The sequence below is a fragment of the Scleropages formosus genome, chromosome 9 (genome assembly GCF_900964775.1).
Source record: "Scleropages formosus chromosome 9, fSclFor1.1, whole genome shotgun sequence".
Taxonomy (NCBI): Eukaryota; Metazoa; Chordata; class Actinopteri; order Osteoglossiformes; family Osteoglossidae; genus Scleropages; species Scleropages formosus.
In genome coordinates, this window is record NC_041814.1 from 26,309,504 (window position 1) to 26,324,028 (window position 14,525).

General features: G+C 42.1%; 2 protein-coding genes across 2 annotated transcripts; one reads left to right on the top strand and one right to left on the bottom strand.

Annotated features, from left to right (window-relative positions):
* Positions 1–999: 999 nt before the first annotated feature.
* On the bottom strand, positions 1,000–4,663 carry mrpl15 (mitochondrial ribosomal protein L15). The gene is made up of 5 exons (XM_018748018.2): positions 4,474–4,663; positions 3,688–3,845; positions 2,661–2,826; positions 1,700–1,823; positions 1,000–1,602 (listed from the first exon to the last, which is right to left on the bottom strand). Exons 1-5 carry the CDS (start codon positions 4,576–4,578, stop codon positions 1,265–1,267), a joined length of 891 nt encoding a protein of 296 aa, XP_018603534.1. The 5' UTR covers positions 4,579–4,663; the 3' UTR covers positions 1,000–1,264.
* An 881-nt stretch (positions 4,664–5,544) lies between these two features.
* Positions 5,545–12,578, top strand: lypla1 (lysophospholipase 1). Its single transcript, XM_018748013.2, has 9 exons — positions 5,545–5,902; positions 7,034–7,065; positions 7,208–7,273; positions 8,053–8,100; positions 8,561–8,631; positions 9,378–9,451; positions 10,912–11,013; positions 11,744–11,920; positions 12,051–12,578. The coding sequence occupies exons 1-9, from the start codon at positions 5,834–5,836 to the stop codon at positions 12,102–12,104; spliced, it is 693 nt and encodes a 230-aa protein (XP_018603529.1). The 5' UTR covers positions 5,545–5,833; the 3' UTR covers positions 12,105–12,578.
* The last annotated feature ends 1,947 nt before the right edge of the window (positions 12,579–14,525 follow it).

A 14,525-nucleotide genomic window follows, 5' to 3' on the forward strand; every position in this document is an offset into this window, starting at 1 on the left:
TCCACCATGTACACATTTGGCATTTTGATTTCTGAATGTCTTTAGCAGCTTTATGTCTTTTGCTTGTCAGGAGCACTAGGGTAGTAAGTCCATTTTTATGTTATTAACATAATATTTTTAGAGTAGAAGAAAAATAATAATTGTATTATATTGATTACTATTGAAGAATTTGTTTTGTTAGATAAAAATTCTAAGAATGTTTTCATGGCACATTGTACAAGCGTGACGTAAAACGGCTGAAGATGGCCTAATAGGGTGTTCGTTTGTTCTCAGATTGCCCCTCGCCACGACGGACGGAACGCGGGTTTGTGATGTAATCGCTGGAGCACGTTGGTAAGTGCGCCTCTTATCTCAGCGGTGGTCTTACAGGAATTTGTGGAATGCGAGGCGATGTGCACATCTTTTCTGAAACTACATGTAAGGCGGGGGGGGGGGGGGGGCGCTTGCATAGCTGGATGTTTTGCAGCATTTCTCTATTTTTTAAATGTTACTCCAAGGAGCAGACCAGGTATTTGATGGAGAGTCCTGCTTCCACAGATTCCCGCAGAGGGCCGCGTGACAGTTCGAAGCCTTCGGCAGGATACAGCTGCTCGTGAGTAATGTCATACTCCCCTGCATTAGATCCATGGCTCACCGCTTAACTCGTGGCAACACATGGGCTCGCACCTGTTTCCTGTTTTCATTTGGCTTTCTGCTGTTGCCGCTTCCCTTTCACCTGTGCCACTGCACGTTCCTTCCATTCGGTGGCCCGATTCTCCTGGTCGTTCAATACGGCACTTTCATCCGTGGCCCACGGCCCAAGTGGAAATGAGTAACAGCAGACCTCCAACGGTTATATTAATGAGACCCTGCTTCCTTGACATTCATATCCGGGGGCACAGAACATTATTTCATAAAGCTTCACATCTAGTTTTATATAAACAAAAAAAAACAAGTCATCATTCAAAAACACTTTGCATACTCTGTCCCACAGAGACATTAAGATATGATGTTTAAAAAGATTGATACAAAGCACAGAGGGGCAACAGGTGGAGTAGTGGTCAGAACTTTGGCTTTACAATCAAAATACCCAGGTTAAAATCCCTTCTCTCAATGCACATCCTTTACCTGAATTGACAGTAAAAAGTATGCAGCTATACAAAAGTGTTAACCATTTTAAGCTGCTTTGGAGAAAAGCATAAATACTTAACTATGTTGAGGTTTCAAACATTTTATTGTTTACAATGCTATACAACATTTTTATACAATATGTCTAGCTAGCTTTTTAAGAAGCATAATACTGGAGCAGCTTCTCATCTGTTGGTTTCAGAATCTTCTTTTCCACCATGTTGACCACCCAGCCCGGTGAGAGGCCGAAAAATATCTGTCGCCGGTCCTTCCTCATCGCGAGCATCTGAAACAGCTCGTCTTGGGAAATGTCCGGCAGAATATAACCGTACTTCTGTGCCAATTCCAACCGAGCTCGTTGAACTTCCTCTAGGTCTGCCAGGTAGCCACGATTCCTGGCATCTGTGTAGTATTTGACCATGTCTTCTCCGGGAAGCATGCGCTTCGGGATGGGCTGGCCCATCATGAAGAACGGGACAGGCTTACACAGGATGGCTACAGTCACAGAATAACAAACAAGGACATTACTATGGAAATCTCAAATAACTGTACAACTTACAATGCAAACTGTGTTCAATATCAAGACACTCACCAAGACTTCGAGGATCATAAAAACTTGTTGTAATGACTCCACCATTTCTCTCTATGGCAGCGATGGCGCCCTCGGTAGCCATTTGAACCTCGATGTTGATTTTTGCTGCAAATATGTCGGAACCCTGGAACAGACAAAGAATGTTTATCATGCGCTTCCTCTCAGACAAGCTGGTGAAATAATAAAAGGGACTTATAGTGAACTTTTAAAAAAAAAAAAAGTTGACTGACTCCAGCTGAAAGACATGACTCAAGTCTGGTGAAATACTGCCACCTACAGGACACCTGTGTTCTTCTAGCAGAGGTTCTGAACCTTTTACATTTATCCTACATAAATTAGCTGACGCATTTCTCCAGCACCTCTAACCACTACGCTACCGGCTGCCCTTTTCTAGACCAAAGACCCCTTTAAGTGTCTGATGAAAGCTTAAGATCCCTCCTAGAAAAAAAGTCCATACATCAATTTTAAGAAAAGGTTGCAATTCAATTTACTGCACTGAAACTCAGCTGCCTTCACATATAACAGACAGTATCAGAATAACGAAGCTTCATTCATTTTTAACCGATTTAGTCTGCCATTTTCAAAAGAAGTCTGTACTTCCCAGACCCCCTGTAACCCAGTCACAGACCTCCAAGAGACCGTTGAACCCCAGGTTAAGAGCCCTTTCCTAAACACATAATGCGCTGGCTCTTCATCGTAATGAACACAACTAGAACTGGAAATCGGCAACTCCTTTTGTTCATCAAGCTGAGAGTGCATTTTAAAAATTCACAACTTAGTCTTTTTCAACCCAGACAGCCAGTTTACCTATACATTGGAGAAGACAGACATCATGGGGATGTCATAAAAGAAAAAATTGAGTGTCCAGAAGTATCTGTGCGTTCAGGCAATTTCTATTTACAGTTATTTAAGAAACTACACATTTTAAAAAGCAACACTGAATCAGTGCAGTCTGGCTCACCTCGTCCACCAATTGAACCCCATAATCTCGCTTTAGGGGCTGCACAGTCACCCCCCGACCATTCACTAACTGCGTAAGGTCAATAGGCTGAGACGTGTCCAACCTGCCCAGGTCTATTAAATACTGCAGCCTTTTGAGACTCAAGGGTTGGTACTGAGGCCTCCGACTGGATGAAAAAAACAGAAATGTCGGTTATTCACAACACATACAGACAAAATAGCAGTATAGGTGATAAAATATTTCTGCTATAAGAGTTGTGTTCATTTAATCATTTAGCTGACACCATTCCCAATGTGACTTACGATGTTAAGATACCTAAAATTATTTACGTATTTTTACAGCAAGGTGATTTTACTGGAACACCTTAGGATAAGTACCTTATCTTGACCAGGATACTACAAAACAGAAAAAGATTTGAACCTGCAGCTTTTTATAATATCAAAATTGTGGGACAGCTGGTAGCGTAGTGGTTACAGCTGATGCCTTTGGACCAAAAAGGTCACAGGTTTGAGTCTCACCTCCAGCTACAGTACCCTTGAGCAAGGTGCTTACCTTAAACTTGCTCCAGTTTTAATAATAATAATAATAATAATAATAATAATAATAAAAATTACCCAGCTGTATAAATACATAAATAATTGTAAGTAGCTTTGGAGAAGAGTCAGCTAAATGAACAAATGAAACTGTAATGTATTCCAGCTCCAGAGTCTTTCTTCCAGATCTCAATCAGCCCTTTAAACCTCAGAACAGTAGTTTTTTTTTTTTTTAAACTGATTACTATAATCACATTTAACTGTAGTACAGAAGGCTGAAATGGAGAAAAAAGATGTGGTAGGAATTTGAATCTCCGCAATAGGATCACACCGTTTCTAATTCATTCAGAGTGCTTGCATTATGCAACTTGTGTCCCACTATTTTTTCATCACTTTATATCAAAACCAGATCATTCAGACACTCATTGTAGCAGAACTGACTATATCCACGTTGATCTATTCCATCGTACCATAAGATCACAGAAACCACGTACCTGTGACCTTCATTATATCCATATTTTGGAATGACAATGTAAAAGGGGGTCTGGCCCCCCTCGAAGCCCAGGCGTGGCCGGTTTCCCCGCTGTCTCTCTCCTTTGTGGCCGCGGCCACTTTTGCATCCTCCGTGCAAACCTCTTCCCCGTCGCTTCTCCTTCAAACATAAACCACACATGTGTTCACCTGAGACCTGCCACATTGGTGCCAGATTTGCATAAAAGCTTGAGGAAAATGATTCAATGGGAAGCAGATTTATAAGATGTTAATCACAAAACCAGTTAACAAAACCCAGGCAGGGTGAATTTTTCAGTTCTGGGATGAAATGAGAAAAATAAAACAGCTACTCTACTGTTCACATGATCAGGAAAGTCAACTTGAACACACAGTCAACTTAGACCCAAACAAAACCTAATTTGAATTCTGCAACAATCACAACGTCACAATCTAGTAGTTGTAGTTCAGTTGAAGTTTGTAAGTATTTACAATATGAATATCATCACAGCCACAGTGTGTGCTGAGTTAGTTCACACAAACACTGACAGTCACAGTGTATTAACTAACTGCCTGTCTCCCTGGCCAATGAATCATGCAACATACATAGTAAATATTCCAAGCTATAGCAAAGAAACATCACACTAAAAACTAGTGAACCTAGTAGTTTTAATAGTGTTCAAAATTATTATTTTTCTTGCATGTTGTCACCCAGTCCGATAGCTTAGCTCATTAGCTACTGAGCTAGTGACAGTAAGGTGAGGTTATTTCTCAAAAATGATAAAACTTACACGTTTCCTAGCGCCGGGGTTCGGCCTCAGGTTCGCCAAGTTCACCCGAGGAAGGTTTCTTAAAATATCTATCGCCTTTCCTGCCGTAGTCTTTGAGGCAGACATTGCGGTGTTTACTGAGTGTTTGTCATTTGTAACGCCACCATTCAAGGACAACTGTCACAAATTGCACGACAGCCACGTGCTATACGGCGGAACTCTGCTTTACGGCAGAAGGAAACCGGAAGTATTGCAGCGCGCCATCAAAGGGGGCGGAGTGTACGTTAATGAGAGAAAAGGTCGCTCTAATTGGAGAGTGTGCTGTTGGCAAAATACTTTAAACCATTGTGTTTTCTTTTCAATGTTAACTATTCTTGTGGTGGAGTTAGACTGTATCTTACATAAAATCAAGAAAAAAGCCAAATACGTAATCTTATTTGCCTGGTACAAGTAGATTTTCTGCGTTGTGGTAAAATCTTAACTAATAATCTGAAAGCGAATCTCGCTATCAGGATAGCTATCCTAATATATCTGATACTCAATCAACGCAAGGTTAGGCATTAAAAACCTCTGAGTTCCTTAGTGTAGCTTACTGTGATAATTATCTTGGGAATCCTGGATGTATTTTTCGACGTTTAGTTAACGAAGTTACAAAGTGTGTTTGGAGATAATAAATAAAGTACCGACAGGGCGAGTGATTAGTGTGCTTCTGGTTTCCTGAACTTTCTCCTCCACGTTGACCTCTGTCCAGCACAGCAGCGATTAACTAGCGAAGCGTATTCACTTCAGCGTGGTTTAAGGACCCCCACAGCGCTACTGCGGGGGGGAGGGTCAGATTTCCACCAATGACCATAGACTTGAGCGCTAAATTAAATTTAACTGCACTCTCATTCATCAGAAATCCCCATACATATAAAAAAATGACGGTATTCGGAAGGCGCGTATGTACTAATTTCAAGTACAGTAGTAATACAAGCTGGGAGAATTCCTGTGGGAACAGATTCATAATTGGCAAATGATTCCACCAATCACCGGCTGCCGTTCTCAGGGAGGGGAAACGTAGCGACCAATGAAATATTAGCGAGGGAGAGGGGACTTCCTGAGCTCAGGTCAGCGCGCGGAGCGCTCCTTCGCAGTCGCTTTCGCAGCGGTCCGCGGTGTCTCCGCGCTGCTGCTGGTGGAGGGGGTTGCGGACGGTCAAGTGCTCAGCGCTGGTCTCGCGCGCGCCTCGTGCCTGCATGTGGGGAAAGTCTGCGGATTGATCTGACTTTCGTTTTAAAAGACGGAGACGTCTGTTGGGGTGAAAGAAAGGAGGAACACGCTGGCTGTTTTGCTCCGCTGCCGTTTCTCTCGTTGGACGTGAGCTGCCTGTGTGCGCTGCATGTGCGGTAACAACATGTCAGCGCCGCTCCCTGCCATCGTACCAGCTGCGCGGAAAGCCACGGCGGCGGTGAGTGGGGCCGCGCTGGGGTTGGGGTTGAATAACTAAACCCCCCTCCCCCACGTGTCAGTGATTGGGGGGGGATGATCGTCATCTTGACATGTTATTGATAGGGGGTATTGATCACCTTATTGGCATTGATCAATAACCATCAATCATCATGATGGGAGAGTTGATTATCTTGACGCGTGCCCTTGTTGATAGTGAGTTGATAAACTCCCCATTGAAAAGGTGATCATCTTGTCATGTGCCAGTGATGATGATGATGATGATGGCAGTGAAGATGAACTCCCCACCACTAAAATATACCTAGGTTTTTTTTTTTTTCTTTTTTTTTTTTTTCCCCTCCACCATTGTAGTCAAGTGATCAACTTAATCATCTTGACATGTCATTAAGGGGAGTCAGTTATTGTCATGTCTCATTTGTAGGCGAGTTGATCACTGTCTTGACATTTGCCATTGGTAGGGGGTATTGATTACCTTATTGGTATGTGCTGATGATGGAACTGATTTTCTTGACATGTGAGATGATCACCTTTTTGATGGGGAGGTCTTTATCTTCTTGACACATGTCAGTGATGGAGAGTTTGTCACCTTCATCAGTATAACCATCACTGAATATACCTTGGAGTTTAGACCCCACCATTGACGATCAAGTTGGCGATCTTGGCATGTCAGTGGTGAGGGTGGCTGATCATCTTCTTGGAGCGCATCACTGAGTGCAAACATCCTTGACCAAAGTGAGACAGGGTTGAAGAGATGCAGCTGTGATTTGCTCAATGCTGCTCCAATTCCAGGCAGCTTCTCTAGTCCCTTCATGAGACACTTCAGTCACAATGCAGAAATCCAGTTTCTTCCTGGTCTTCTAAAAGATGCATTTTAGAGTACATTTATTTTGTTGTTTAATTGGATTGTGTTTCTCTCAAATTATTCGTTAGTGGAATTACGATCAGGGTTTTTCCACTATGTTCCATAGTTGCAGGACCAGCCCAAGTTATGTTCTCTAATTCCTTTTGACGCTAGGTATTGTCTTTGACACTTTATGGCCTGCTCTTATTATCCATGTTTGTTTATCCTTGAGCTGTGAAGGTGTAATGTGGCTAATTAAAAAACAGGTTTTTTCTTTTGTTTTCTATGTAGGTAATTTTTCTTCACGGGCTTGGAGACACTGGGTAGGTAAAATGTGCTTTGTCCTCTGGCGGCACTGGGTCGTTCACTCGTATCCTTTATTTGAAGTTTGTGAAATACTCTTTTTGCACAGTGAAAGGTGTGATGACTTGTTTTCACTTTTTGCCAATTCATCTCCTAAATTAGGCATGGCTGGGCAGAGGCATTTGCGGGAATCAGGACCCCTCATGTGAAGTACATCTGTCCTCACGCGTAAGATGTTTTGCTGTCCTCTGCTTCCATTTTCCAGTTTGTGGTCCCCGATTTACAATGTGGTTATGTTCTACAAAACCCATCGTAAGTCAAAAAAAATATCATTAGTTGAAAATGCATTTAATACACCTAACCTACCCAACATCATGCCATTGCACATATGCTAGGTTCATGGATGGTTTGCTGCCTTCATGGTGGGCACTTGGCTTGAGTTTTTCATCAAGAGCAATTGCCCTCTTCGTCTCACCAGTAGCAGGATACACAGATGGACGTTTCAGTGACATTATGGGTGCTAGAAACACAACGCAGATACGGGGGGGGTATCTGTATAGCGACCGTGTAGTAAACTGGGTGATGGTGGGCAGTGGTGGTGATCTGCAAGAGTATCGCACAACATATCGTTTGCCTGGGGGGGGAAGAATCAAAATTCGAAGTACAATTCCTACTGAATGTCTAACGCCAGCTCACCATCATAAATCGGGGACCACCTGTACATACATTTCTTGAAACTGGCCAAATTCTCAGCATTTTACAGCTTTATTCTGCTAGTCTGATGCACATAATTTCCAGTTTAGAGTTGTCATTGAGAAAATCCATTCTGTGAACATAATGTGAGTTTTATTACAATCCCTGAACTGGTCATCTACATGTCAAGTTTAATTTATTGTTTTGGTCCCTAAGGCTTCAAAGTTGACATCTTTGAAAATGTAGTAAATCTTCTTCACTCTTGTGTGTGTGTCAGTTTCAATGTAGCTTTTTGTTTCTCACCACTGTTTTAGGCCAATTATGCCAGTTACCTTGAATATGAACATGGCGATGCCTTCTTGGTAAGACAAGACTTCTGTTCGCTCCTCTATATTGCACACGTTTTCCTCTGTCATTATTCCTCCTGCTGTGCTAGGGCACGGTAAATTAAGTGGGACTCCATCTGCTGTACGAGTGTCCATGATTGTATTTCAGTTCTTTATTTCCGTCATGTTTCAGGGCGTAATAAGGCAAACTTGCAATGAAGCCGTTTGAAAAGACATTGTCATTGACGAGCGCCCGGAAATGCGAGCCGCTTTGGGCTTATCGAGTACACGCGTATTGATCAGAGCCGAGGAGATGGGTAACGGATATTGAGCATGCCTTCAGCCTTGGGCTTTTAGAGAGGCGGAACACCCACGCAGCAGAAACGAGATCGGCACTTGGGACACATCGAGACATGTTGATTTGTGCACTTTGTATGTTGAAAGTGTTCTCTAGCTCCCTTTCTTCTCCGTTTACAAATCCTCTCTGTTCATATAGGTTTGATATAATCAGCCTTAGTCCAGAGGCAGAAGAGGATGAATCTGGCATTAAACGAGCTGCAGAAAACAGTGAGTTCATATTCTAAACCATAAATGCACTGTAAAAAAAGTGATATAGATTTTGGTTACGTCTCTTACTGGTTCTAACATATTAGATCTCTGTATATCCTCCTGAGATGCAGCAAAAGAACAAGTGTTCAGATATACTGTGTTTCTGGGAAGTTGTGTAAGCTCAGCTCCTGAATCCATGGCATCATTTTAAAAGCACAGAATGTACCTCTATAAGGGGCATTAGGGCTCAGGAGTACAGCATGTACAGTTGGGGAGATGCACTTAAAATATGTCCTCTAGAGTGGACAAAGTGAATGGCTGACTCGATTTACTATACTAATGTATAAATAGTGCGGGATTGAAATTCAGTACAGCTCCTGGGCAGTTCATTCAGTTTTCAAGGGTGTAATAAGGAGTATAATACATTCTTTAACTCGCTCCACTAATGGGGCAGCGCTGTGGATCAGCAGGTAGTGCTGGTGCCTCACGGCTCCTGCACTGTGGGTTTCGGTGGAGGTTTGACTCCAGTTGGGTCTCTGCGGACGTTTCATGTTCTACCTGTATTCATGTGGGTTTCCACGACTGCTCCAGTTTGGTGCTTGTTTGTTCACTGGCATCTGATGTATAGAAGGTGTGGTTCAAGAAATCAAATGTAATAGTGATTTATGTGTGTTGGCATTTATTAGTCATTCACTGTAATTCATACTTTTTTTTTTTTTTTTTTTTTTTTTTTTTTTTTTTTTTTTTTTCTCCTCTCTCCACAGTAAAAGCCCTGATAGATCAAGAGGTAAAAAATGGAATACCTTCACACAGAATAGTCCTGGGTGGATTTTCACAGGTATGGTAAATTTATTTACTCTTGTCTTTCAAGCATTACTTTGACTTCCCCCAGAGTAGGGGATGCATGTATGAGGGAGAGATGATGCATATCCACCCACCACTCACAAAGAAAAGCTTTAGGCAATGTACAGTGATGATGGGAATATTAAATTCCATACTGTGGTTAAATATTTAACTCGGAGGCATTAAAAAATAATACATCAGTGTATCTTCTTGCCTAACATGCCAATGGCAGTAGCAGCCAAAAGCTTTGTTTAGTAAGGCATGATCTTTAGTACAGCTGACACAATAAAATTAATATTTTAATAAGTTAAACTGTCTTGAATGGACACAGTCATCCAGGCTTGTGTATATGATTTACTTAACATACCCTGACATTTTAATGGAATAATTGAATGTTCAAACCCCCCCCCCCTTTCCCCCCCACTGGACAAGTTCTTTGCCCAGCTCTGTTTGGTAACATCAAACTATTAGGTGAAAGAAAAACTTTGCATTTCACTTGTGTGTTTTTTATTAAAAATAAATCCAAAATATCAAGTTCATCCTGAATTCTGTTGACTTTGATATTGTATTCCTTTCTTGCATAAGAAATACACTGGCTTGTGTTTGAACTTCTAGTCATATGTATCAGTTTGTTTTTATTCCTTACCATATAGTTTATTTTCTTTTGCATGGAACAAGGTGGTTTTTTGGAATCCATGAGCTTTATTAGTCAACACCCTGTCCTTACACAACAGCACCACAGTGATGCTCAAGAAAAATTGCATTGATCAAGGCACTCATCACCTGGAAGTTGCAGTTTCATGTCCCATGATACCTCATAGCGCCTGGGCGTAGGTTTCATCTCTGTTCAGTCTGTGTGGATTGTGCATGTTCTTCCCATGTTGTGTGGTTTTCCTCTGGGTGCTCTGGTTTCCTCACATAGTCCAAAGATGTTTCAGGTGAACTGGTGACTCTAAATTGCATTGTGTGATGCATTTTATTATGCTATATTAATAGGTGATTGATTGTAGTGGGGCAGTTGGTTGTGTAGTGGATACACCTGTTCCCTTTGAACCAAAAGGTCACAGGTTTGAAACCCAGCTTTCTTCAGTTTGAAAAAGGTACTAACCCTAAATTAGTCCCGTTAAAAAAAAAAAATAAAACCCAGCTGTATGAATGAGTAAATGATTGTAGGTAGCTTTACATTGTAAGTTTGTTTTGAAGAAGTATCAGCTAAATGTACAGTGTGTGGTGTCTAGTGCTGTGAATCACCTTAGGTAAAGTATCTGCTGAATGAATGAGTAAATGTACATGTTTGTACCTCAAGTCCAACACCCAACCTGAACTGCCCCACTGTGTGCTGAGACCTCCTGTGTGGGCTTAAGCGCCTATGAAGGGTAATTGGAATTGTCGTGGTGTATAAATGACAGTAACAGCTGTGTACGTGTGTGTCTTGCTGCCTGTGTGCCCACTTAGGGAGGTGCGCTGTCCCTCTACACGGCCCTCACGATGCACCAGAAGCTGGCCGGCGTAATGGCCCTCAGCTGCTGGCTGCCGCTGCGCAGCTCCTTCCCTCAGGTGCCAGAACTCGGCCGTTGACCTGGAGCTCATCTCTCTGGGGTCTCCCATACCTGTGTCCTGTGGTCAGTCATTATCAGCGCTCTGCTGACATTCAGATCACAAGTTTTTATTTCAGAAGTTCTGTAACTGGTAACCAGCCTGTGTGAAACGTGGAAGATGCTTACCAGTAGACCAGCTCTTCTACTTCAGTATTTTATAGCTGTTCAGGTTGTTAATTTTAGAAACACATGAAGTGTTTTAACCCACTCTAAAGGAATGTCAGTAATCATGTTATTTTCTCTACTGCATGAGGAATTTACTTTGAGTGGTGCTGCTGCCTCACACTGAGTGGTTCAACAGAATGTAGGTTCCATCCCCTCTGTCAGTGTGGACTTCTTGTTTTCTCCCCTTTCTGCAGGTTTTGTCTGGGTGCTCTGGTTTCCTGCCACAGTCTAGACATGCAGTGCATGTGAATTGGTGACTCTAAATTACCGTGTGCATGTGCGCGCAGCTGCCCTGAGATGGACTGGCATCCCATCCAGGGTGTACCTGCATCAACCTTGCACCCGGTGCTTCTGGGATAGGCTCCGGATCACTGCAACCGTGATGAAGACGAGCAGTTATTGAAATTGGATGGATGACAAATGTATTAGACATAAAACCTCAGATCATTGCCAGATTTTTAAAACTTAAATTGCTATTCTGGCACTGTGGCAATGAGGACATTATCGCACATTTCCTTGCACAGGCTGCAGCCAGCAGCAGCAACAAGGACGTCCACATCCTGCAGTGCCACGGAGAGGCCGACCCGCTCGTTCCGCTTGTGTTCGGCTGCCTCACGGTGGAGAAGCTGAAGAGCTTTGTTGACCCAGCCAACGTGCAATTCAAGACCTATCCCAGAATGCCACACAGTTCCTGCCCACAGGTGTGTAGGCTACTGCAGTGGGGTGGCGCCTATGACACATGGGATAGCTAGTAGCACAGTGGTTAGAGCTGCTGCCTTACTGACCACCTGTCCCTAATTTCATTTCTTTAACTCTAATACTGTTTTGCAGGAAATGATGGACATCAAGCAGTTCATTGAGAAACAGCTACCTCCGATCAATTGACTTGACAGCAGTGGCCTTTGAATCACACACCAGCACCAACTTTGACTTAACCTGGATCCTTCACAAGCTCTCGGAATCCCTTCAGTAATCAAAGATTATATCCTTGCTGAAATAGTTTGTGCTACATTCTGCCTGTCATGAAGACGCCTGTAGAGTCTCTGCCGAAGGGAGGGGGCAACATTGGACCTGCTGTTTAATTATTCTCTAAAACTACTGTATTAACTGAAAGAGCAACAAGGAGTCAGGATGTCAGTACTAAGGAGGCTAGTGTTGTGGTGCAGCTGCTGTGGAAATAACGTTATTAAAAGCCATTTCTGCTGTTTAATAAATGCATTTCAGTATCTAAGGCAGTCAGATTTGGAAATTCTACTAATTTTGATTTACAATAAACAGTAAGGCAGCTGTGTGGAAATCTGTTGTTGACTGTTTTGAGATGCATTCTGTGTGGCACGCATACACTGATGATGATAACTTCATTTAGTTAGAAATTGATGTTACTTTGAAATGAGCTCTTTAGCTGAAGCCATTGTCCACTTTTGATGATTTTATGTTTGGTACAGATTTTTTTTTTTTTTTTTTCCCAAAGGATCCTACGTGGATCAGCATGAAACTGTCATTCCAACACGACTCTTCTGAATCTGAGCAAACCTTTGTCGGGTTTATGAAACAGTTGTATGCTTTGTTTTAATCACAATTTTAATACAATTAAGACACTACAGTAGGTTACAAATACACACACCTTCCGCACCAACTTGTTTGCGAGAAATTAAAGGAAAGATAGATGTTGAACATTTATGTGAAGTGATGGAAACAATGTAATACTGACAATTTAACGTTGGTTTTTATTTTGTGGGGTGAAAAGAGGTGAGGGGTCTCTCTGTGATGTAGAATGTCTTTTTGTTCGTATGTGTATAATGTTCTCTTAGTCACCCCGTGCTCCTCGCAAGAAATTGCCGACACGTCAATAATCCATGTTTTTGCGGTCAGCTCGTTTCTGTCGGCCTTGCAACCGCACAGCCTCTTTGCATTTCTCTGCATTCCTTCTGGCTGTTTCGTAGGCTTTTCTCTCACGGGAAATTTCCTGTACATCAGCAAAATCTACATTTTCCTGATCATCCTGGCCTTCATTTTTGACAGTTATTGGTTTCGCCAGTGCTTTTCGCTAATGTGACATACACTTCTAAGAGTAAAAAATGTGCATGTCCCCCTCTAGGCTTCCTAGAAGGATGTTACTTCTATGTTAATTTCTGCATTTTGTCTGCTGTTTTCATAGGTGCTCTGTACTGGAAGGTGAATGCGCATTGATAATTTGTCCTTTCTTTATGGCTGTTCTTTCCTGCTGGCCTCTGCACGGAACCCCCAGACATATCGATAATCTCTCTCTGCAATTAGCTTGGCCTTTATTCAGACGTTCCTCTCAAGAAGTTGCCTACACGTCACTGATCGTTACCTTTTATGAGTCGGCTGCCCTTTTTGTAGGTGCTCCTCACAGGAATTTGCCTATCGAATAATAATCCCTCATTCTTCATTTTGCTTGGGCGTGAAAAACCGCTCTTTCTTTGCAGTTATTTTTGGCTGTTTTCGTAGGTGTCACTCAGATGAAGCTGCCCGAAGGTTAATAATTTCTTTCTTATATGAGTAGTCTGGTCTTTCTAGACGCACTTCTCACAGAAGTTGCCTACCGCCAAATAATGCGATCAGTGTGACACTTCACTTGGGTACTCCACACAAGGAGATTACTGTGCTTTAATAAGCAAAGTCTGCTCTTTTTAATATCAATACCTCTCTCTCCTCAAGATTAGTGTGTGCTTTCTTTGTCTAATTTGTGAAGAACAAGTTATTTGTGCCATAATGAAACCGAAGCAGAACTCACAATACAAAAACACTTGACACAGAGCAACCAAACCCAGCCACAGGGAAGTATACAAATAAGTGAATAAAAATAAAATAAATTACAAGTCACTCCAACGGCTATGTATGTTACATCAAAACCTTAAAATTTTATATCAACTTTGGGGTAGCTGGTACCTTCAGGTGCAAAGGTTGCAGGTTTGAATCCCACTTCCAGCTGTGGTACCCTTGAGTAAGGCAGCAAATGACCACTAATAAAGAATATTGCTGTACTGTCCTAACCACCACCTATGTATTGGTATGTCCAAAAGGTTGCAGGTTCAATCCCCACCTCCAGCTAGTACCCTTGAACAAGCTACTTACCCTAAATTGCTCCAGTAAAATTACCCAGCTGTATAAAGGGGTAAATAATTGCAAGTTACTCAACATTGTAAGCTGCTTGAGAGAGAAGTGTTACTTAAATGAGTAAATGTAATTGGCCTTATTAGTACTCTCTTTAATAGTCTTTATGTACTGTTTCAATTCTTCAAACAGAAAAGAAGGTTTTCCTTTTGCACATTTGGACCTGTT

Excerpts from the sequence above, each read along its gene's own strand:
- mrpl15 (XM_018748018.2), bottom strand. The coding sequence starts at position 4,578 with ATGTCTGCCTCAAAGACTACGGCAGGAAAGGCGATAGATATTTTAAGA. Across the intron at positions 3,846-4,473 it reads ACCCCGGCGCTAGGAAACGT|GAGAAGCGACGGGGAAGAGG; the intron begins GTAAGTTTTATC and ends TTATGTTTGAAG. Across the intron at positions 1,824-2,660 it reads GGGTTCAATTGGTGGACGAG|GGTTCCGACATATTTGCAGC; the intron begins GTGAGCCAGACT and ends TGTCTGTTCCAG.
- lypla1 (XM_018748013.2), top strand. The coding sequence starts at position 5,834 with ATGTGCGGTAACAACATGTCAGCGCCGCTCCCTGCCATCGTACCAGCT. Across the intron at positions 7,274-8,052 it reads AAGTACATCTGTCCTCACGC|GCCAATTATGCCAGTTACCT; the intron begins GTAAGATGTTTT and ends CCACTGTTTTAG. Across the intron at positions 8,632-9,377 it reads TAAACGAGCTGCAGAAAACA|TAAAAGCCCTGATAGATCAA; the intron begins GTGAGTTCATAT and ends CTCTCTCCACAG.